Genomic DNA, 18177 nt, shown 5'->3' with positions numbered 1-18177 from the left:
CAGGTGATCCAGCTGATTTGTTTTTTTAGTTACTAATTACTTAGTAGTAATTAGTAACTAATCAAGTAACTTGACCAACACTGGTTGCCACATACTGTAGAGTAATGTAGGAAAATTGCTTCCAGTAGTCTACTGTAGAATAAATGAACTACACAATAATCTGATCTGTGGTATTATCCTGTAAAGTAGATTACACTGCAAGATCTGAGAGTAGGCCATGGTATCATTAGGATAACACAATGAAAAACAATACAACAGTAGAAAAAATATTAAATTAAAAGCTACACACAGCAAAATGTTGCCTGTAGTCAACTATAAAGGCCAGTAAATACAGAAATATACTTTAATTTAGGCCATGAAAATATTACCATACCAGAGTGCAAAATACACAACAGTAAAAGAACTGTAAATTTAACAGCAGCATACTGTAAAATGTAGACAATACAATTACGCATTATGATTAAGGACATGGTTTTATCACACCAGTGTAGTGTAATATATATAACAGTAGGAAAACTGTAAAGTTAACTTTAATACTGGCAATCATGCTGCTAATAGTCAGGAAGATTATAGCAATTTACTGTAATCGAGAGCATAGTTTCATTACAGTAACATATTGCACTATACAATATATACTTGTATGAAAATTGTAAATATGACTATTTATTTTTTCCCAGTGTATTTATTTTTTTATGTTCTTATAGTTTTACTACATGGCAATCAGTATGCATGAAAAAAAAGAAGCAAACAAAGACAGTAAGCTAATATTTTACAAATGTTATTTTATAAATGTAAAATAATTTTATTGGAAAGCCAGTCTCATACAATTAATATAAAGTCAGTGTAAATATAAGAAAAAAATAAGTGAAAATCTATAAAAGACATCGGAAAATGAACACACACTGTTTCTGCCTCAAGTAAATGAATGTATGTCTGTGTTGTAGGTAGATTATCTTCAAAATCATTACATTATTTTAACATTATTAACAAACTGATATTAAATCAGTGGCTAATATGGCTACTTCTATATAGTTTAACAGTTTGTGCACCCTTACAGTTAGGTGCAACTTAGCTTAACTGAGTGTTGAATATTATTATTTTCCAGCCAATCAGAAACAATGTGGCTGCGTATTTATCTTTAACCACGTCTGTTAAAAAAAATTCAAGATGAGGACAGCCAAACTGTTAAAATTAGTGTTAACATCCTTCTTTTGTACACAGCCTATGACTTTTTAAATAACTGTGGACACAGAATCATAATTAATGTTGCTTCAGTGCCATCGTCACAATGAATGTTGCAACATCAGTAAAATGATCACAAATGAGAAGAATTTGCCTCAAAATGAAATCTAAACACGTACAAGACCGTAAACTAGCTGACAGCAGATGGGCTAACCCCTTTCCTCCATCCTCAACTTCGTCTTACTATGAACTTTTGCTTTCTTTATATGACTATATGACTTATGACTATATATGACTTTCCCCATTTTTCCTCTCCCTTTCCTTGTATTATTATGATCTAGACATGACACCAAAAACGCAATGTCAGATATACCAAGTTTAGACAGAACCAAGGGACATCCCATTTGTGTCATACATTTGCCTGAAAGGGCTAAATATGGTTGCAGTGTAACCACTAAGCAAACATAGATGAACTGTACTGTATGTTACAGATTATAGATTCAAAATATCCAAATATCTTTCCAGCTGACTTCAAGGAGCTATTAAAAAGTATTTAGTGAAATTAAGAAAGACTAAGGAATGAAAACTGCCTGCAGGAACATCAGTTTCTCCCACTATTATCTCGGAGGGGGCCCTCTCCCACGGCCTCGACCCGGTCCAGCACCTGGACCTGGTCCAGGTCCTCTGGGTCCAGGTGGCCTGCTTACTGGCTCTCGAGCATTAGGGTTGGACGACGCTAGAGCCACATCTTTCTGCAGGTTAACACCTTTACCAGCTGTCCCGGGTTTTGTCTTTGTTGGTTTTGGTTTTGGTTCTTGCTCTGGTGGTTTTTCTGTTCAGAGAGAGAGAAATGGTTATTGTCCACGTTGTAGTCTAGTCAGAGTTATGCTTTGAAAGTCAACGCTATCATCAGGATGTAGTTCTGACCAGGCTCTGGTGGAGCAGGGGGAATGAGGGATCGGTTCGGTAGAAGGTCCTCCAGGTCTTTCATGACCTGGTTGGTGGTGTCTGCATTGTTCCTTCGATTCTTCTCTTCATCGCGAGCCTGGATTGAAAAATAGAGTTAGGCATAATAGTTTTGGAGGTTCTATTAGATGCACACGATATATTGCTGAGCCTGGTCTTTGAGTATGATATGCTATAAACAAGAAAAGTTTGGGAATTCCAGCTGGCTTGTTCATTGAGCAGATCTTTATGTGCCCTGAGGTGAAAATGAATGTCTCTACCAAACATCATGACCACTATCACTTGCTATGATCTGATATTTTAGCCTGTGTCTGACATTTCTGCTAAAAAGGTATTAATCCTAGACATAGTTTATGCAGTTCTCAGCTCTAGAGCAAGAGACCTATTCAGCACGTGTGCAGAATGAACTTTGGACTTTTTCTACACACCATCTTCATCTTTTTCTTCAGCTCCATGTTGGAGTTTTGGTATGCCTCAGATACTGAGTTCAAATAATAGATGGCGAGTCTGTGAAAGAGATAGGACAGGATTAATTTTCTTTTTTAGTGGCTTCAAATGAAAAAGTGGGATTTTGAGTAATTCTACACCTGCATGTAGGCCAGAGTGTGGTTTTATGGGTGTTTACACTCACACCATGAGAAGTACAGCTGGTATAATGAGACCGGGGTTAGCTGCATAGCTAAAGAGTGTTCCCATGAAGGCCGGCAGGTCCAGGTCAATTGTCTCCATGATTATGTCAAACATCTTGTCCTTTCCACTGCAAACAATAACTCACTCGCTGCATTTCATAATAGCAATATAATAGCACTTCATGTATCTTTTTTTTGTATTAATATCTGTGCTTTTTATCACCTGAAAGGTCCACAGTCAAACGAAGGTGGCAGCGTCATGATGGTGTAGACAACAGGTAACAGGCTAAGGAAGAGCACGAGGAGCAGGAGACCCATGTAGAAGTTGTTGGACTTAGAGGCCTTGAAAACTCTCTCATGGGGGACGTTAGTGGCCATCACAGCCCAACACTGATAGTACATGGAGCTGAGGAGGCGGAGCACATTGATGCCCACCAGCCCGGGGGCATAAAATGCACCCATCCTTATATCAAAAAGGATCAAGTGAGCAGGTAAATACCAAAACAAGATTGATTTACCACCAGAAATAGGTCAAATTTAAAAACACTGAGTAGGAAAAGATATATTGTAATGATCACAAAAATGGTTTCTCAGCTTTAGAGTGGCTTGATAAATACAAGGGTTGCAGGTCAGTGTACATGATGCTCATAGGTAAAGTAAAGTTTGTACCAAATCATGCCTTGATTGAAGACCAATCCCAGAACATTTCCACTGATGTCAAACTCGCCGTATGATGGCTGAAGTGATCAGAGACAAGTATTAGTTTCACAGCAAAACAGACTAGTGGGCCATAATATTAATATTAATATTAATATATTAAATTAATATAAAGGCACCAACTCTTGTCAAGTGGCCATGTCCCTAACTCCAGTATCCAGATGGATGAGTTATAAAAGAAATCATGAATCTTTTTGAAGGATGAAATTATCCAAAGAATGTTAAAATCATTTTTGGGTGTAGCTGTAACCATGTTTAGTTGGGTATCATACATGGACGTCTACAATATTGACTCGCTTCTGGATTCTGTCTCAATTGGTCATTTATAGGAAGTGCAGTTATTGACCACTTACCTAATCCACTCAGACTTTATTATAATCATTGGTAGAATGGCTAATAGTGAATCATTCTACAAACTATCTACTAGAATGAATGCAAGAATACAATTTTACATCAAGTTTGGTTTCATTTTGAGCCTGGCTCTTCCAGACGTTTCTTTCTGTTAAAAGGGAGTTTTTCCTTCCCACTGTTGTCAAGTATTTGCTCAGAGGGGGTCATCTGCTTTTTTGGGATTTTCTCTGTATGATTGTAGGGTCTTTACCTCACCTTATAAAGCACCTCGAGGGGGCTGTTGAATTTAACTGAAACCTCTCTTAAAGTGCCAGTTTTTTTCATGCAAATCCCTCAACATTCATGAAACTACCAATAGTACCAAGGACACTAGCAAAAAACACAACTAGAGAGAAATCCTTTTGGATGGATAAGGTGAGAGCCAGTGTTTATGGCCACCACCTGCAAGAACATTACTTTTATGGGGAAGTTGTCTTTTTGTTTTCACCTCTGCACTTGTATTTTTTTTTCCACATTCATTGGTTTATGATGGTTTTATAAACAATGCTTTATAATTCCTAACCAGAGAGATTAATATTTTTGAAGTTTAACAGACTTTGTGTTTTACTGTGATAATAAGTGTCTTATAAATTTTTGTTGAGCAATGTTTCATCAAATGCTTAATTCAAATATCCAGTGTCTGGTATTCCCAAATGAAATCCATATTATTACATGTTGTTTTTACAGAAGACATATTGACATCTTATGAAAGCAACAGGTGTGACTGAATGATTGCTTGATTTCATTTGGTCCTAATTTGAGGCTCCTCTTGTGCACGCTGGCTCAACATGCTATAGCTCACTTTGTAAATGTGAAATGTCCCCTGGGTAAAATGCCTCTTCCACCTCAAAATTTACTACAATGTCCACAGATAAGAAGGAGCTGTGGAGTGTTTACATTAATTTAATTAAGAGACTTACAAATCCAGCCTCCAGGTCCCAGCACCAGCAGTAGTTAAGGAAACGTACAATCACGGCTCGGGCAAAGTCACCAATCAGGATGGTTAGGTAGGACACCTGGATGTCTGACACGGTCAGCTTCACAAACTCCTGGAACAGCACAGTTATACATAACTTTTAACACCTCTAATTCATTCTAAAAAATTCACCAATTTTTTGGCCATAGTTTTTTTTTTTTTAGGTCAAAATTCTCCCGCTTTCCTGTTAGCTTGTTAGTTTTCTGTGGTTGTGGTTTTACTTGTGATTGAGATGTTTATTATAAATGAAAATAGGTTGTCATTTGTACAATGCCCACTGCAGTCTCCCAGCATGGTCCTCTAATGACATCAGCTGGATCCATTGGAGGCGGGGTGGCTTCTGAGTCATTCATCAGACGTGAGTAGTTGGCGTAGTACTCCTTCATGGCCCAGATGGAGGCATTCTTTATGGACTGCTCTTCCTCCAGCTGAAGGGAACAAAGAGGATAATCAGTCAGTAAATTTTCACACGGCGGATGTATTGTTACAATTACATGGGTATATAACTCAAGGCCACTATAAAATATTGGCCCTATTTTATACACAATGGAACATAAAAACATAAAATGTTTAACCTTTTCATGCATAGTGGTCACTACAGTGTTCAGCTATTCAAAAGCTGTTTTCTTGTATTTGTGTCAGTGTTGATGATATACTTGCACATAAACCACTACATTGGACACTGATGTGTCACTCCATACCCTGCCACCCACTGGTTGTTTAGTGTTACTATAGATGTATGACGTGTTTCATTGTAATTATTGTTATTTAACCCTGTCATGCATGAATTATGACAACCCCAATCAGGATTTTTTCTTAAGTATTTTTATGCATCGTTTCATGCTTAAAGATTAATAAAAAAAAATACTCAAGAAAACAATCCTGATTGAGGTTGTCATAATTCATGCATGAAAGGGTTAAACTCAGACTTTGTAGGTGTTTATTCAAATATTAGCTCATTTTGAATTTGACAGCAACATGTCTCAAAAATATTGGGACAGGGTACAAAAGGCAGGAAAATTAAGTGGTGCTATATAGAACAGCTAATTAAGTTAATTGGCAACAGGTCAGTAACATTATAGGGGTAAAGATAGGCAGACATTGTCCATCCATCCGCTTCCGCTTCTCAGGGTTGCGGGGTGGGAGGCAGGGTACACCCTGGACAGGTCACCAGTGCAGGGCTAACACATAGACAAGAGACAACCAATCACACTCACACCAATTTAGTGTTTCCTATTAACCTTTCTGGGGAAATTTTTGCGTTAGCTCAGCTCAGCTGCATGTCTTTGGACTGTGGGAGGAAGCCAGAGTACCTGGTGAGAACCCATGTGAATGTAGGAAGAACATGAAAACTCCACAGAGAAAGACCCAGCCTGATGGCGGATTTGAACTCTGGGCCTTCTTGCTGTGAGGCAACTGTGCTAACCACCGTGCCATCATGTTGCCCGGCAGACATTGTTAATAATTCAATTATGCGATAATCTACAGTACATAAATTCATCAAAAGATTCAGAGAATGTAAAGAAATTCCTGTGTGCAAGGAACACGTTCAAAATCAATACTGGATGCCTGTGATGTTTAGGCCTTGCTGCATTACAAACAGGTATGATTCTGTGAGCAGCTGGTGTCCTCAGTTCCCAGATGTTTACAGACTGGACAGGATGCTACCCAGTGATAAATATGGCCTTACGCCACTTTTTTCTTTTTAATTTTGTCAGTTTCAACATTTGATTTTTTTTTATGTTTTATTGTGAATGAAATATGGGTTTGAGATCATTACATTCTAATTTTATTTGCATTTTAAATCCCAGTTTCCCAGGAATTGGAGTTGTACATGCATTGTTAAATGTAAGATTTAGAGAAGTGCTAATGGATTATAATGACTAAGGGTGTACACATTCAACCTTTAGAAATCCAGACAAAATAAATAGACAAGATGAGTCTATAAAGTTTTGCTAGAGAACCTTAATTGGAAAAGATTCTCATTCAATTAACAGTTTGCAATGTAGATGATGTACCCTAATGTTTATAATGTGCAATATTTATTTATTTGTACAAACTGCAACAGACAGAAAAATAAAATGTAAATCTTTACATGAGAGGTAAATTCTCAACATGACCAGTGAATTTCAGTAACATATGTAACTATTACTATGTCAGTGTGTTTCTCTACAAGGTTCAACTTTGGTTCAACTTTACAATAACAGAGATAAACGTGCTACTGTCTAAGTGGACAAATTAAATGGAGACAACAGCTGCAATACCTTGGTGTTGACCTCATCAAACAGGGCGAACAGAAACGTGTAGAGGTTTCCAAGGAAAAGGGCAAAGATGCGTCCGAGCTGCCATTTGAGGGCGATCCGAGGATGGTAGTCCTCCAGCTCAGCAATGGTCTCAAACAGAGGTGGACACACCAGGCCCAGAAGAGACATGACAATCTCCATCTGAAAAAACAGTCAAAATTATTCATAAGCTTTTAAAAAAAATCTTCATTATCTTTATATGAACGGAGGTGAAGTATTCAACAGCATTGTGAGTCTGACCATTATTACCTCATTCTTCTCGTACCAGCTGAGGTCGTCCCTTGTGGCAAACTCCTGAGATCTCTTCACCACAAAGTAGATGAGGTACCCACTGCCGCCGAGGCTACAGGTGATCAGGAAGTTAGCCAGGACTCTGAGAAACCTGCGCAGGTGGATGTTCTCGTCCTTCTGGTTCTCCTGCTCATCCACAATGGACTCCTGTTCTTATCAAAACATGAGGGGAACTGACTGTCAGTAAAGCACTTTTTTATTATAATGAGCAGTTCTAAACCCTCAAATAACTAAGCTATTATAGAGACTAAAATCACAGATAAGGTCATTTATGATGCCATTATATTTCATACAGGAATACAATTTTTATTGGCCTTATTTATGTTTATCCTCACTGTTTACTTTATCTGTGATAGAGCTAAAATGTTCTCATGTCATTAATTATTGTTTTAAATTACATTAATGCCTAAAGGCTTCACCAGCAGTAAATCTTGCTAATCTGGGTCTGTTAGCCAAGGATCGCTACAAAACATTATAAACATCAGAAGCTGTAAATTATAATATAATAATATGTAATAATATGATATAAAATAACACATATATTTTGCACACGTTTCCTTGTTAGACCTATGGGTCAATTCCTGTAAAAAATGCAAAAATATTGTAAATGAAGTAGATTGGATGTTGTATATATTCCATATTGAGCATCCCAAAGGCTTTAGGATTGCTCTGGTTACCTTGAAACTGGTGGTGATGGAGGCGTACTTGTTGTCAGCGGTCTCCGCATTGCCAATGAGGTAATCCCAGCTGGTGAACATCTTCCAGGCGAAGGTGAAGTCTGAATCCTCCCCATCTCCACCACCAACGTCAGCATTTTTGGCCATTCTACAAGCAAAGAAAATAAAAATACCGTACCTACTAACTTATCTTCAGTTTCTACATTATTTAATGATGATGATGTCATTTATAGTTAAAGACATTTTTCGCAAACTGCTCAGCGCTTTTGGATAAAAAACAAATAAATGTATCAAAATATATCCCTGCATACATCCGATTTCTTAACTCTGCAATGAATCTGCGACCACCTGGTTTGTGATGTATGTGACTGAACCTGCACGCATCCACGCATGTACTGTACACTCACGTGCGGATCACAAGCATCAGGCTGTAGCCGAAAGTGCCAATCCCAACCATGAGGTAGGACAAAGGTAGCCTGAACTTCAGCACGCCGACGGTCCTCTGGTCGTTGTAATATCCGTAGAACAGCACTGAATATTTGCAGTACCCCTGAGAATGGAAGAAATGTCATTTTGGATGCCATGTTTTCTCACTTATCTTCTTGCCTATAGATCCAAAGGGGTAATACTGAAAATAGGAGTAATTTAAATGATGAGTTGCTCTGCCAGAGACCTGTCTGTGCCAGGTTTTCAATATATATTATAATATATATATATTTAAAAAAAACCTTTCCTAACTCTTCAGATCATTATGAGTGCTCACACACAGGAAAAGTGAATATTCATTCCAACTCAATTTGCTTTAGCTAAAACATCTTTGATGGATCACCAAAGGTTCCTGCATGTAGAAAAAGAAAATCACGCAAACACATGCGCTCAACGGCAGCACATTTACAACAGCCTCACAGCACACACAGACTTATAGGACACACACGCAAGCCACGCTTGTTCATATTAGTGAATATACACACACATAGTCAGACTTGTGGAGCCTCTCACCACACTTTTTTTTCTCTTTCTATTTACAAACAAGTGATGTTTTCACATTCTCTTCACCCGTCTAAACGAAACACCCAGCATACATCATAAGACATACACACACACAATTATGGGCACACTAAGGTTTGTCACATGGAATGTAAATGGAGCTGGCACCAGAGAAAAAAGGTTAAAGATATTTAACCAGCTTAAGAAACTACAGGCAGATGTTGTTTTATTACAAGAGACTCACAGGCCTGTCACAGGTTTAAACGAACTTAAAACACCTGAGTTTCCTAATGTGTTCGCAGCCTGTTATAATTCTAGACAAAGGGGAGTAGCAATCTTAATACATAAAAATGTTAATTTTACAGTACTCGATACAGTTATAGATCCAGAGGGTAGATTCCTTATTATTAAATTATCAGTATTTAACAAAAAGTTCAGTCCAAGACCTCAGCCTTGGACTAAATGAAGAAATGGATAGGCTCAACACAACAGGAACTCAGCACAATTGGCAGTCCACAAATATAATCAAACAGTATATGAGCGACTATGGCCTTTGCGATGCATGGCGCTCCCTTCACCCCAACAGTAAGGAATATTCTTTCTTCTCACATGTCCATAACTCCTACTCTCGTCTGGATTATTTTTTGGTCAGCAGCTCACTGCTGAGCAACATTTCAGACACTGAGATTCACCCTATAGCTGTCAGCGATCATGCTCCTGTATCTTTAACACTAATACATAAGAAGAACGCTACACCAAGTAAAAACTGGAGACTTTATTAAATATTTTAAAAAAGAGTGGACTTCATATTTAGACTATAATGACACTCCCGGAACATCAGCTTCTGTTCTATGGGAAGCAGGGAAAGCTGTGATGAGAGGTAAAATAATTTCTTTCTCATCACACAAAAAGAAAGAAGAAAACAAAGATATTCAGGAACTAGAAAAAACCATCAAATCCTTAGAAGAAGCCTACGTGTCCCACCAAGATAAAGAAAACAAGAATTAAATGAAATTATTAATTAAAAAAACACAATTCCTTGTACAAAGACTTCGCTTGGAGAATTTTGAACACAGTAACAAATCAGGTCGATTTCTAGCTAACCAGTTAAAAATAAAGAAAGAAAAAACAACTATATGTGGTGTTAAAGATTTATCTGGGAATACAATATATGACCCTGGAAGAGTAAACAACACTTTTAGGGATTTCTGTGAAACTCTATATTCACCACAAATAAACCCGTCTAAAAATGAAATTGATCCGTTTCTTGACAACGTAACTCTTCCAAAATTACTAGACAGTCAAGCAATGGCACTGGATTCACCACTGACGCCAGGTGAACTCCAGGAAGCCCTGATAAGTATGCCCAATAATAAGGCCCCAGGTCCATACGGCTACCCTGCAGAATTCTACAAAAGAATTCTGGACAATTTTGGCACCAGTATTCCACGGAATGTTGCAGGAAATCAAGGAAAATGGCAGACTACCACCAAATATGAATTCTGCCAACATTAGTCTCCTGCTAAAACCAGGCAAAGACCCTTTATTTCCCTCAAGCTATCGTCCAATATCGTCTCTTCTTTCTCTTTTTAAGTGCCCTTTCTCACTGTCCCTCTTCCCTTCTGTTTTTCTTTTCCTTCATCTTTCTTTCTCCTTTTCCTATCCCTCAGTCATGTCTGTCCCATCTGTAACAACTGAAAATAAAATAAAATAAATAATAACAACAAAGGTTGATCAAATGGACAAATACGGCAAGGCCGTGATGATCCATCTGGCAAAGTAAATCCATTGGGTATCCTTGTTGGTCTTCAGACAACAATTCTGACGGCTAAAGAACCAAATGGGACAGGGAAAAAAAGAAAAGAAAAAGAAAAAGAAAATAATTCATTTTGTGCTAAACTCACATTGAAGTCCATGAGGACAGAGTAGTCTTGAGCAGTATCCTGCTCTGCTCTGGGTACAGTCTTCCTGGGAATAGACCCATAGGGAAGACCCATCAGGACCTGGAGACAACATAAAACAATGAATTTGTGCAAATTTCAAATATCACCCAGCAAGTTCTTCCTGGCAACATGGCGACAAATCCCAGTTTTAACAATTAATAGTTCTTAAATGTTCTTAAATGAGAGTTTAATAACAGAACGGTTTTGTCTTCACTGTCCTGAAAACTGGACATGCTTTCAAAATGTGTGGATGATCAGTGTGACATTCCTAACAATGGTAAATTTATGTGCAAGAAAGCTTTTATATTGTCCTTTTATCGATAAAAAAAAAGAATCGAGAGGAAAAAGGGGGGGGGGGGGCATGAGATCAACTCCATCTCCCAACTGCTACCTCTGACGTCCAGTTCTTATCTTAATGAACTAACTGACCCAGGAGCTGACCGAACCACACCGGGAGCTTGGATTTATAATGCATAAGGAGATGTTTGTCCCACGTGAAGTTTGTCAATTGAAGTAAACGAGAATTTATATGGAGGTAAAGGTAAATGGCTTCAAAGTGTTGTTTATATAGTGAAAAATGGGTATTTGGTAATTCCTGTCTGTGTAGGTGGAGACTTGTTGCCTTCAACAACCATCAACATCTGACCATCAACGGTACAGTGTTTACATTTACGTATTTTTCTGGGTAAGAGGACAACATGATGTCACCTCAGGGATGACCACAAGTCCAAAGGTGAAGCCAAAAAGCACAAGGTTCATGCCGTACATCCATCGCAGGAAAATAAAGTAAGATGCAACGGATGACCCAAAGTGGCCTGGGGACAGTGAGAACATTTTTAGTTTTTGCATCCGCCCAGAAGGAGTTTTCCATTGCTGCTAAACACAGATGAGCTGTAAACAATAAACTTACTTTCCACCTCCTTGATCTTCCTCTCCCATGGGATGCACGCTGTTCTGAAATTTTCAAAATCCCTCTGAAACTTGATCCATTTCTTAGATTTAAAAAACAAAACAAGACAGCAAATTAGAGAAGCAGAGCACAAGCAAACACAAGGATAAAAATCTAAATATTGTGCCTAACCTTTGTCATCATCACTTTGTAGGCATACCACTTTCGGCCTTTCCCTTTCCCCAAAGCGCCTTCAAACTTATCCACAAATTCTTGAGCTTCCCTGTGAAGAAATGGGAAAAAAAATTTCATTAGAATGCAATAAACCATTTTTAAAATACAAATATTTTAGCCCAAGATAAGTTTCATGTTAAAATATGAGTAACATGAGAAAGAAGGAGATTACTTTAGGAGTTTGAGCCTCCGCTGCATCCTCCAAGGCTTATTCCTGATGTTGGCGATGAGTTTCTTCTTCTCCTCCACCTCCTCCATCAGCCGAGCCATCTCTCCCTCTGACATGGACTCCTCTTCCTCACTCGAGTTGGAGTTGGAATCTGATGAACTGGGGAGGAAAGGGCAGACGGAGTCAAATCCTACATAAAAGACTATTAGGGAATTCAGAGGAGTCTTCAGAGAATCTTAAAGATTCATCACGAGGGTACGATGACTTCCTCTGACCTACCTGTCACCCTTTTTCTTTTTCTTCTTCTTGTCCTTGTCATCATCTTTGTCTTTGCCCTTGTCCTTCCCTTTCCCTTTGCCATTACCCTTCTTACCCTTGGTCTCCTCTTCTTCCTCCTTCTTTCCTTTCTTCCCTCCTCCCTTCTTTCCCTTCTTTCCTTTCCCCACATCACTGTCCTCCTCATCACTGTCCTGGGCTTTGCCTCCTTTCTTCTTATTGGCTGCTCCTCCTCTCTTCCTCTTGGGAGGCTCATCCTCGCTGTCATCCTCATCATCATTGCCACCACGTTTCTTGGCCGGCTTCTTCCTGTTTGCTCCTCTGCGCCCCCTGGGAGCTTCGTCTTCCTCCTCATCGTCCTCATCATCATCATCACTGGCCGGTTTTTTGCCTCGTCCTCGTCCCTTTACGCCTCCTCTTCCTCCCGCCTGCCTCCTGTTCGCTCTCCTCTGAGTGCCACCATCTGTGTAAACCGCATGATTGATATTCTGAGCATTTAATTAGACTCTCAACTTTTCATCGTTGTTATAAAGAAGTTCAGTGAAATGCAGTTTTATTCACTCACCGTCACTTTCACTTAAATCTCCGTCTATCTCAATGCCAACTGAGGAAGAACACAAAGACACACAATCAAAAAGAAAACAACACAATCAAGTAATCACCTCAGCTTAAACCATATCAGCTGCCTTCCCCAGAGCAGCAGATATCATTTACAGATTCTTTGCCTGCAGGATATTTTAGTATCAACTGGCTTCTTGATATAAGATGATGTGTTTAAAATGCATTCAGACTGCCTATGTGGTTCTCAAGACAAAAAGGACTCCAGGCCACATGTGATGATTAAAAACAAAAGTACATAAAACTTTATTAACTTAACCTGGGGGTCATTACTGCTCAAGAAATCAAGATTTCAAGTTGCAGAAGGTTTTCAACCCGTGTGATGCCAACTGTATCATATTTACTATACAGGTTTTTGTGAGTTTTTGAGATGTTCACATTATGAGTGTAATTGTTTTCCCAAAAACCTAAATAAATTACTCAATAGATTACCCAATTTAACACAAAAACAAATTAATATTTAAATGTTTTTTTATTTGTCAGAGGTTCAGTTAATTCAATCAATACTTTTTTAAAGATTGAATTTTCTGGCTTTTATTTCATGAATGTTTTTGGGTGATTTTTTAAATAACCAGTGGAAGGTCACTGGAACTTATACCAGCTGACTTTGGTTAAGAGGCAGAGTACACCCTCAACAGATCACTAATACCGGCCAACACAGAGAGACTGCCAACCCACACTCCCACGTGTACACCTCTATAATTACAGACATACTTCACAAACAAGTCTTTGAGCTGTGGAATGAAGCTCAGAGAGACAAAAAACAAATGCAAGATGCAAATACACAACGTGAAAAGGGCAAGAAATAAACTGACTATAGAAACACTGGGAACTCTTTAGATGAAGAGACACAGCAGGGAGGAGGACAGGTGAAGACATTCAGGGCACAGCAGACAATCACAAAGAGGAAGTAAAACTACTGCAAGACATGAGATAGCTGAGAGCATGTAGACAAGAAAGATTCTGAATATATTATGCAGGGAAAACTTACACACACACACACACGCGTGCGCGCGCAAACACATCATGTATTTGCAATATTAACTGAGCCTCTTGCCCCATTCATTAGTCTGGACTGCACCTCACTGCACTATAGAGCACTTTAGAGACAGGTATTGTTACACTGCACTGATCTGTTACATGCACTTGTATTTTGTATCATGTTGTGCACTGTTGGATGTGTCTCGGGTGAGCAGACCAAGACTAATTCCTTCCCTGGGATGCAGAAGTGGTGAAAGTAAATGTGAAGTTGAACTTAAGGAAGGAACACAACCCTAACCTGTAAAATTAGTGGGGTGGGTTTTAAAGATAGAAATATAATTTCATAATTAGTAACATACTAGTTTCATGTTGTCCCACAAAAAGATACTGCCATTTTTTTATTTATTTTTTTTGCCCTGTGTGCATCAGGACAAGAGCAACAAGAGAGAACATCCTGAGCTATAAAGCATCCTTCGCCAGCTTTGAGAGTGTTTAAAGTCGTGCAGGTTTTTAGCTACAATTACACAATTAACTATTACACTGGGAGTGTTGCTTTGGTCCAAAAAGAGAAAGCAGCCAAATTACATCAGGATCAGGATGAGGCCACAAGTTAGTGGATTAATTTGAACATTAAAGAAGGAAGCCAACATGTTAGGTCCTAGACCAAAAGTAAAAAGGCTTGAATCGTCCTTGAATAGGTAAAACTGTCTGCACTTTCTTCAATTACCAATGAAACCAAATGAATCCTCCAGTCCTCCAGCCATTAACTTACCTTCTTCCATTTTAGCTGCATCACTTTTTCTCGGCATGATGAAAAATAGGACGTGTCTGACTCTCTCCGTCCTCTGCAGCACTTACAGATCCCGACCTCCTCAGCTGGCTGACTCTCCTTTGCCTTGGATGCCCGCCAAGCACCCAACTCAGGTATCCAGTCCTGTCACTATGGCGACTGTGAGCTGCTCAACAGGTGACTTCGTAGATAAGTCAAGCAAATTCTGGAAACCAAAGGTGATCTTGGTCAGGCTGTTATCCTCAGAAGCTGCGACACTTACGTTTTATTAACATACAGATGATATGGCTGATTGTGTGAGTGTGTGTGTGTCTTCACGGCTCTTCCCAACAGACCAAAGATCCAGATTATCTAATGCACCTCTTACTTGTGTTGTTACTTGACCACACATACATACAAACACATACACACACCACCACCAGGCCAGACATCCTAAAGATTTAATGAAGGTTTTGGTTTCTATCTGTCTATCACAGTAAGCAGGCAGCAAACACCTTGAGGTGACCTTGCAGCCCTCATACTTTTTTGTTTTAGTTAATAAAAACAAGGCAGGTGTTGGAATCAGCTCACCTGAAGCAGAGGCCGATCAAGTGTGTTGAGACAAAAACGATAACAGCAGCGTAACGCATCGAGGACTCATTAAATAATAGAACAGGGCTCATTTTTCACATCCAAAATGATTCTATTACACGGTTGTCAGCTCCTACAGGTAAGAGGTGGATTACATCTTTTAAGACCTGTTGCCTATTCACAGAATATTGGCACATACCATGTGAATAGTGCCATGGAAAGCATTGCCATGAAGCCTCCAGATACAAAGTTTTTGTGCTGATACTAATGCCAGAAGAGGTTTGATATCATCTGGCTTTAGTGTACACACTGCGTCCAGCTTTTAGGTACAGTCTATTTTATAACTCCCGTTCAGTTTGTATGTGAAATACTCCTGAAAGCTTGTATTAGAAATTGTTGCTTAGCCACCCGGTAGATACTGACGAACACTGACACACTTAAATTTAATCCTTCAAATTTACAAAAATAAATATATCAACTCTGTAATCACAGGGTGTGCAACTTTAAATTATTTAATAAAACTGCTTATCTCTTATTTATTTTACAATAATGTATGCCTGGCAGAAAAAAAATCCAGTGTTTCTGAATCAATATTTCATGCAAGGCCATCATAAAATATGCATAAGCAGTTAGAAATTAAAGGCTCAGGTGTGGTGAGTGTTGTAATATTGACTGTACATCTGCAGTGACACTATTAATCAGCATTTTTTTTTTTTTTAAAGTGTCTTGTTTCTCCCTATCCCCCTCTGATCTAAAACATGCTGGGGACCCAGGTAATTGTTTCTAACCCCTTAAATATTTTCACTACTCAGGCACCTTCCTGCTGGGTCATGGTATACTGCTTCAGAGGCTCTGAATGAGGGCTCAATGCACACAGATGTTTTTCCAGTTCCTTCCCACTAGGGCTGTTCCATCTCCTGTCATCCATGGTAAAACTGGTCTGTGCCATTGGAGCGTCAGCTTCTGGACCAAACAAAAGATCAAACAGCCGGACAGCACCCCATCACGCACACTTGTTGTTACGTCACTGTGTTATTTTGTCAGTATTTTGCCCCACTGCCTTTTCTTTTCTATGACTTTTTGTTTTCAAAACTATATATTTTCTAAAGTACTGGTGACCCTACAATATGTATATAATTTTAATTTAAACCCTTAACTTCTTCTATAGTTTATACTGGCTGTATGTTTATGTTACAATAAGAAGCCCACACTGGAGCTCCAGGTCTTTACTCCTTAAATTATGTCTACTGGGCCACCTGGTGGTGGGTCATGATAATACAAGCAACTCAAATCCTTAAGTATGGAAGTATATGTAAATTAATATGAACTAAGATTTGATTTTGAGATCATGTTAAGTATTTAAATGGTTAATCAAACTTCATACAGTGTCACTTTTTCTTAGTTTCTGTTAACCTGTTGCATGTTGCTCTTAGGTTTTTGCTATATTAGCTGAGAAAGGCTGGTTGATTACAGCAAAAGTCTGTCTTCACGTCATCTCAACTTGAGCTGAGGTGAATATAAAACAGCCTGTAAGTAAATGAACATTTTCTGTGTTTTATTATGAGGAAGATTTGGGTTTATTAGATTTCTAAATCACTTTTTTACTCTCTTAACTCTTTTCTCCTTCTATCTCCTTTGTTTTGGACATTTATACTTTCTTTAACCAACTTCAGTTATTTCTGTGGAACCTGAGAGCCAAATAAGACGGCCACAGCAGAACAGTGGCTGAATCCAAAAAACAATACGCAATAGGAATAACATTTATGCTATAAATAATCTCCTGGAGAAACAACCATGTCATCGCCCTCTTTTATGGACATACTCAGACTGCAGGAAGGCCAGAGGACAGTGGTCTGTGTACACTAAAGGCAGCCCTTCTGTTCCTGTATGGTAAGCACAAGTGTTACGTAAAGCAGAGAGCTTCAACTGGGTCAGCACCCAGTTGTAGGCAAACACAGAGGAGGAAAGTACATTTTGTAATTACACGAAATTAAAAACACTTTTTTAAAAATACCTTGCCTAGTAAATTAAAATTGGATATTTTTCTATTTCTTCTTCTTGTATTGTTAAGATTAGCTTGTTTTTCTTCCCAGTGAATTTGCACTGACTGTTTGAAGATTACTTTACTGCAGTTAACACATGAAGTGACCAGAGGAAGATAACAAGGAGACATTAAAAAAAAAAAAAAAAAAACTTGACTCACTCTATTATTCTGGATAGAGATGAGAGCCTGTGGGGGTGGTGGGGAACAAAAGTGTACATGTTGCTTTCTTGTGCCTGATAAGTGAGTACACTCTGCACTTGTGTATCAAAACAGGGAGAAGGTGTCATAATGTGACCCGAGGCCAGCGCTCACTGAAGCAGGCCCTGTTGAGTCACATGGAAATGGCAGCCAGCAGCCTGGAAATGTCAACTGGATGTTGTGTGCATGCCCTTTAGGGGGAAATGTTACAGTAGTATCTAAATTTTTACTAAAGACTGCTGAAAATATGTGAAAAAATGTTCAATAATTTATTCATTGAGCAATATAACATCTCTAAAGACAGTTAAATGCAACTTCCACTCACTTACTGTTGATAAATACACCAA

At 38.7% G+C, this 18177-nt stretch overlaps 1 protein-coding gene across 1 annotated transcript; it reads right to left on the bottom strand.

Annotated features, from left to right (window-relative positions):
* Positions 1–92: 92 nt before the first annotated feature.
* On the bottom strand, positions 93–18151 carry tmc2a (transmembrane channel-like 2a). Its single transcript, XM_085167097.1, has 20 exons — positions 15001–18151; positions 13195–13233; positions 12633–13092; positions 12357–12512; positions 12143–12233; positions 11972–12053; positions 11770–11876; positions 11023–11121; positions 8539–8681; positions 8132–8279; positions 7413–7601; positions 7125–7304; positions 5130–5288; positions 4805–4933; positions 3447–3514; positions 3001–3240; positions 2780–2905; positions 2577–2655; positions 2110–2227; positions 93–2014 (listed from the first exon to the last, which is right to left on the bottom strand). The coding sequence occupies exons 1-20, from the start codon at positions 15035–15037 to the stop codon at positions 1800–1802; spliced, it is 2865 nt and encodes a 954-aa protein (XP_085023223.1). The 5' UTR covers positions 15038–18151; the 3' UTR covers positions 93–1799.
* Between the last annotated feature and the right edge of the window lie 26 nt (positions 18152–18177).

This window comes from Neolamprologus multifasciatus, chromosome 7, assembly GCF_963576455.1.
Source record: "Neolamprologus multifasciatus chromosome 7, fNeoMul1.2, whole genome shotgun sequence".
Taxonomy (NCBI): Eukaryota; Metazoa; Chordata; class Actinopteri; order Cichliformes; family Cichlidae; genus Neolamprologus; species Neolamprologus multifasciatus.
Note: the sequence above shows the minus strand (reverse complement) of the source record. Positions and strands in the feature narration are given on the sequence as shown.

What these genes read in the sequence shown, in the direction of transcription:
- tmc2a (XM_085167097.1), bottom strand. Translation starts at nt 15,037, where the DNA reads ATGCCGAGAAAAAGTGATGCAGCTAAAATGGAAGAAG. An exon ending in AGATTTAAGTGAAAGTGACG is followed by an intron (nt 13,093 to 13,194) that starts GTGAGTGAATAA and finishes CGGTTTACACAG; the next exon opens with ATGGTGGCACTCAGAGGAGA. An exon ending in GACTTGTGGTCATCCCTGAG is followed by an intron (nt 11,122 to 11,769) that starts GTGACATCATGT and finishes TGTTGTCTCCAG; the next exon opens with GTCCTGATGGGTCTTCCCTA.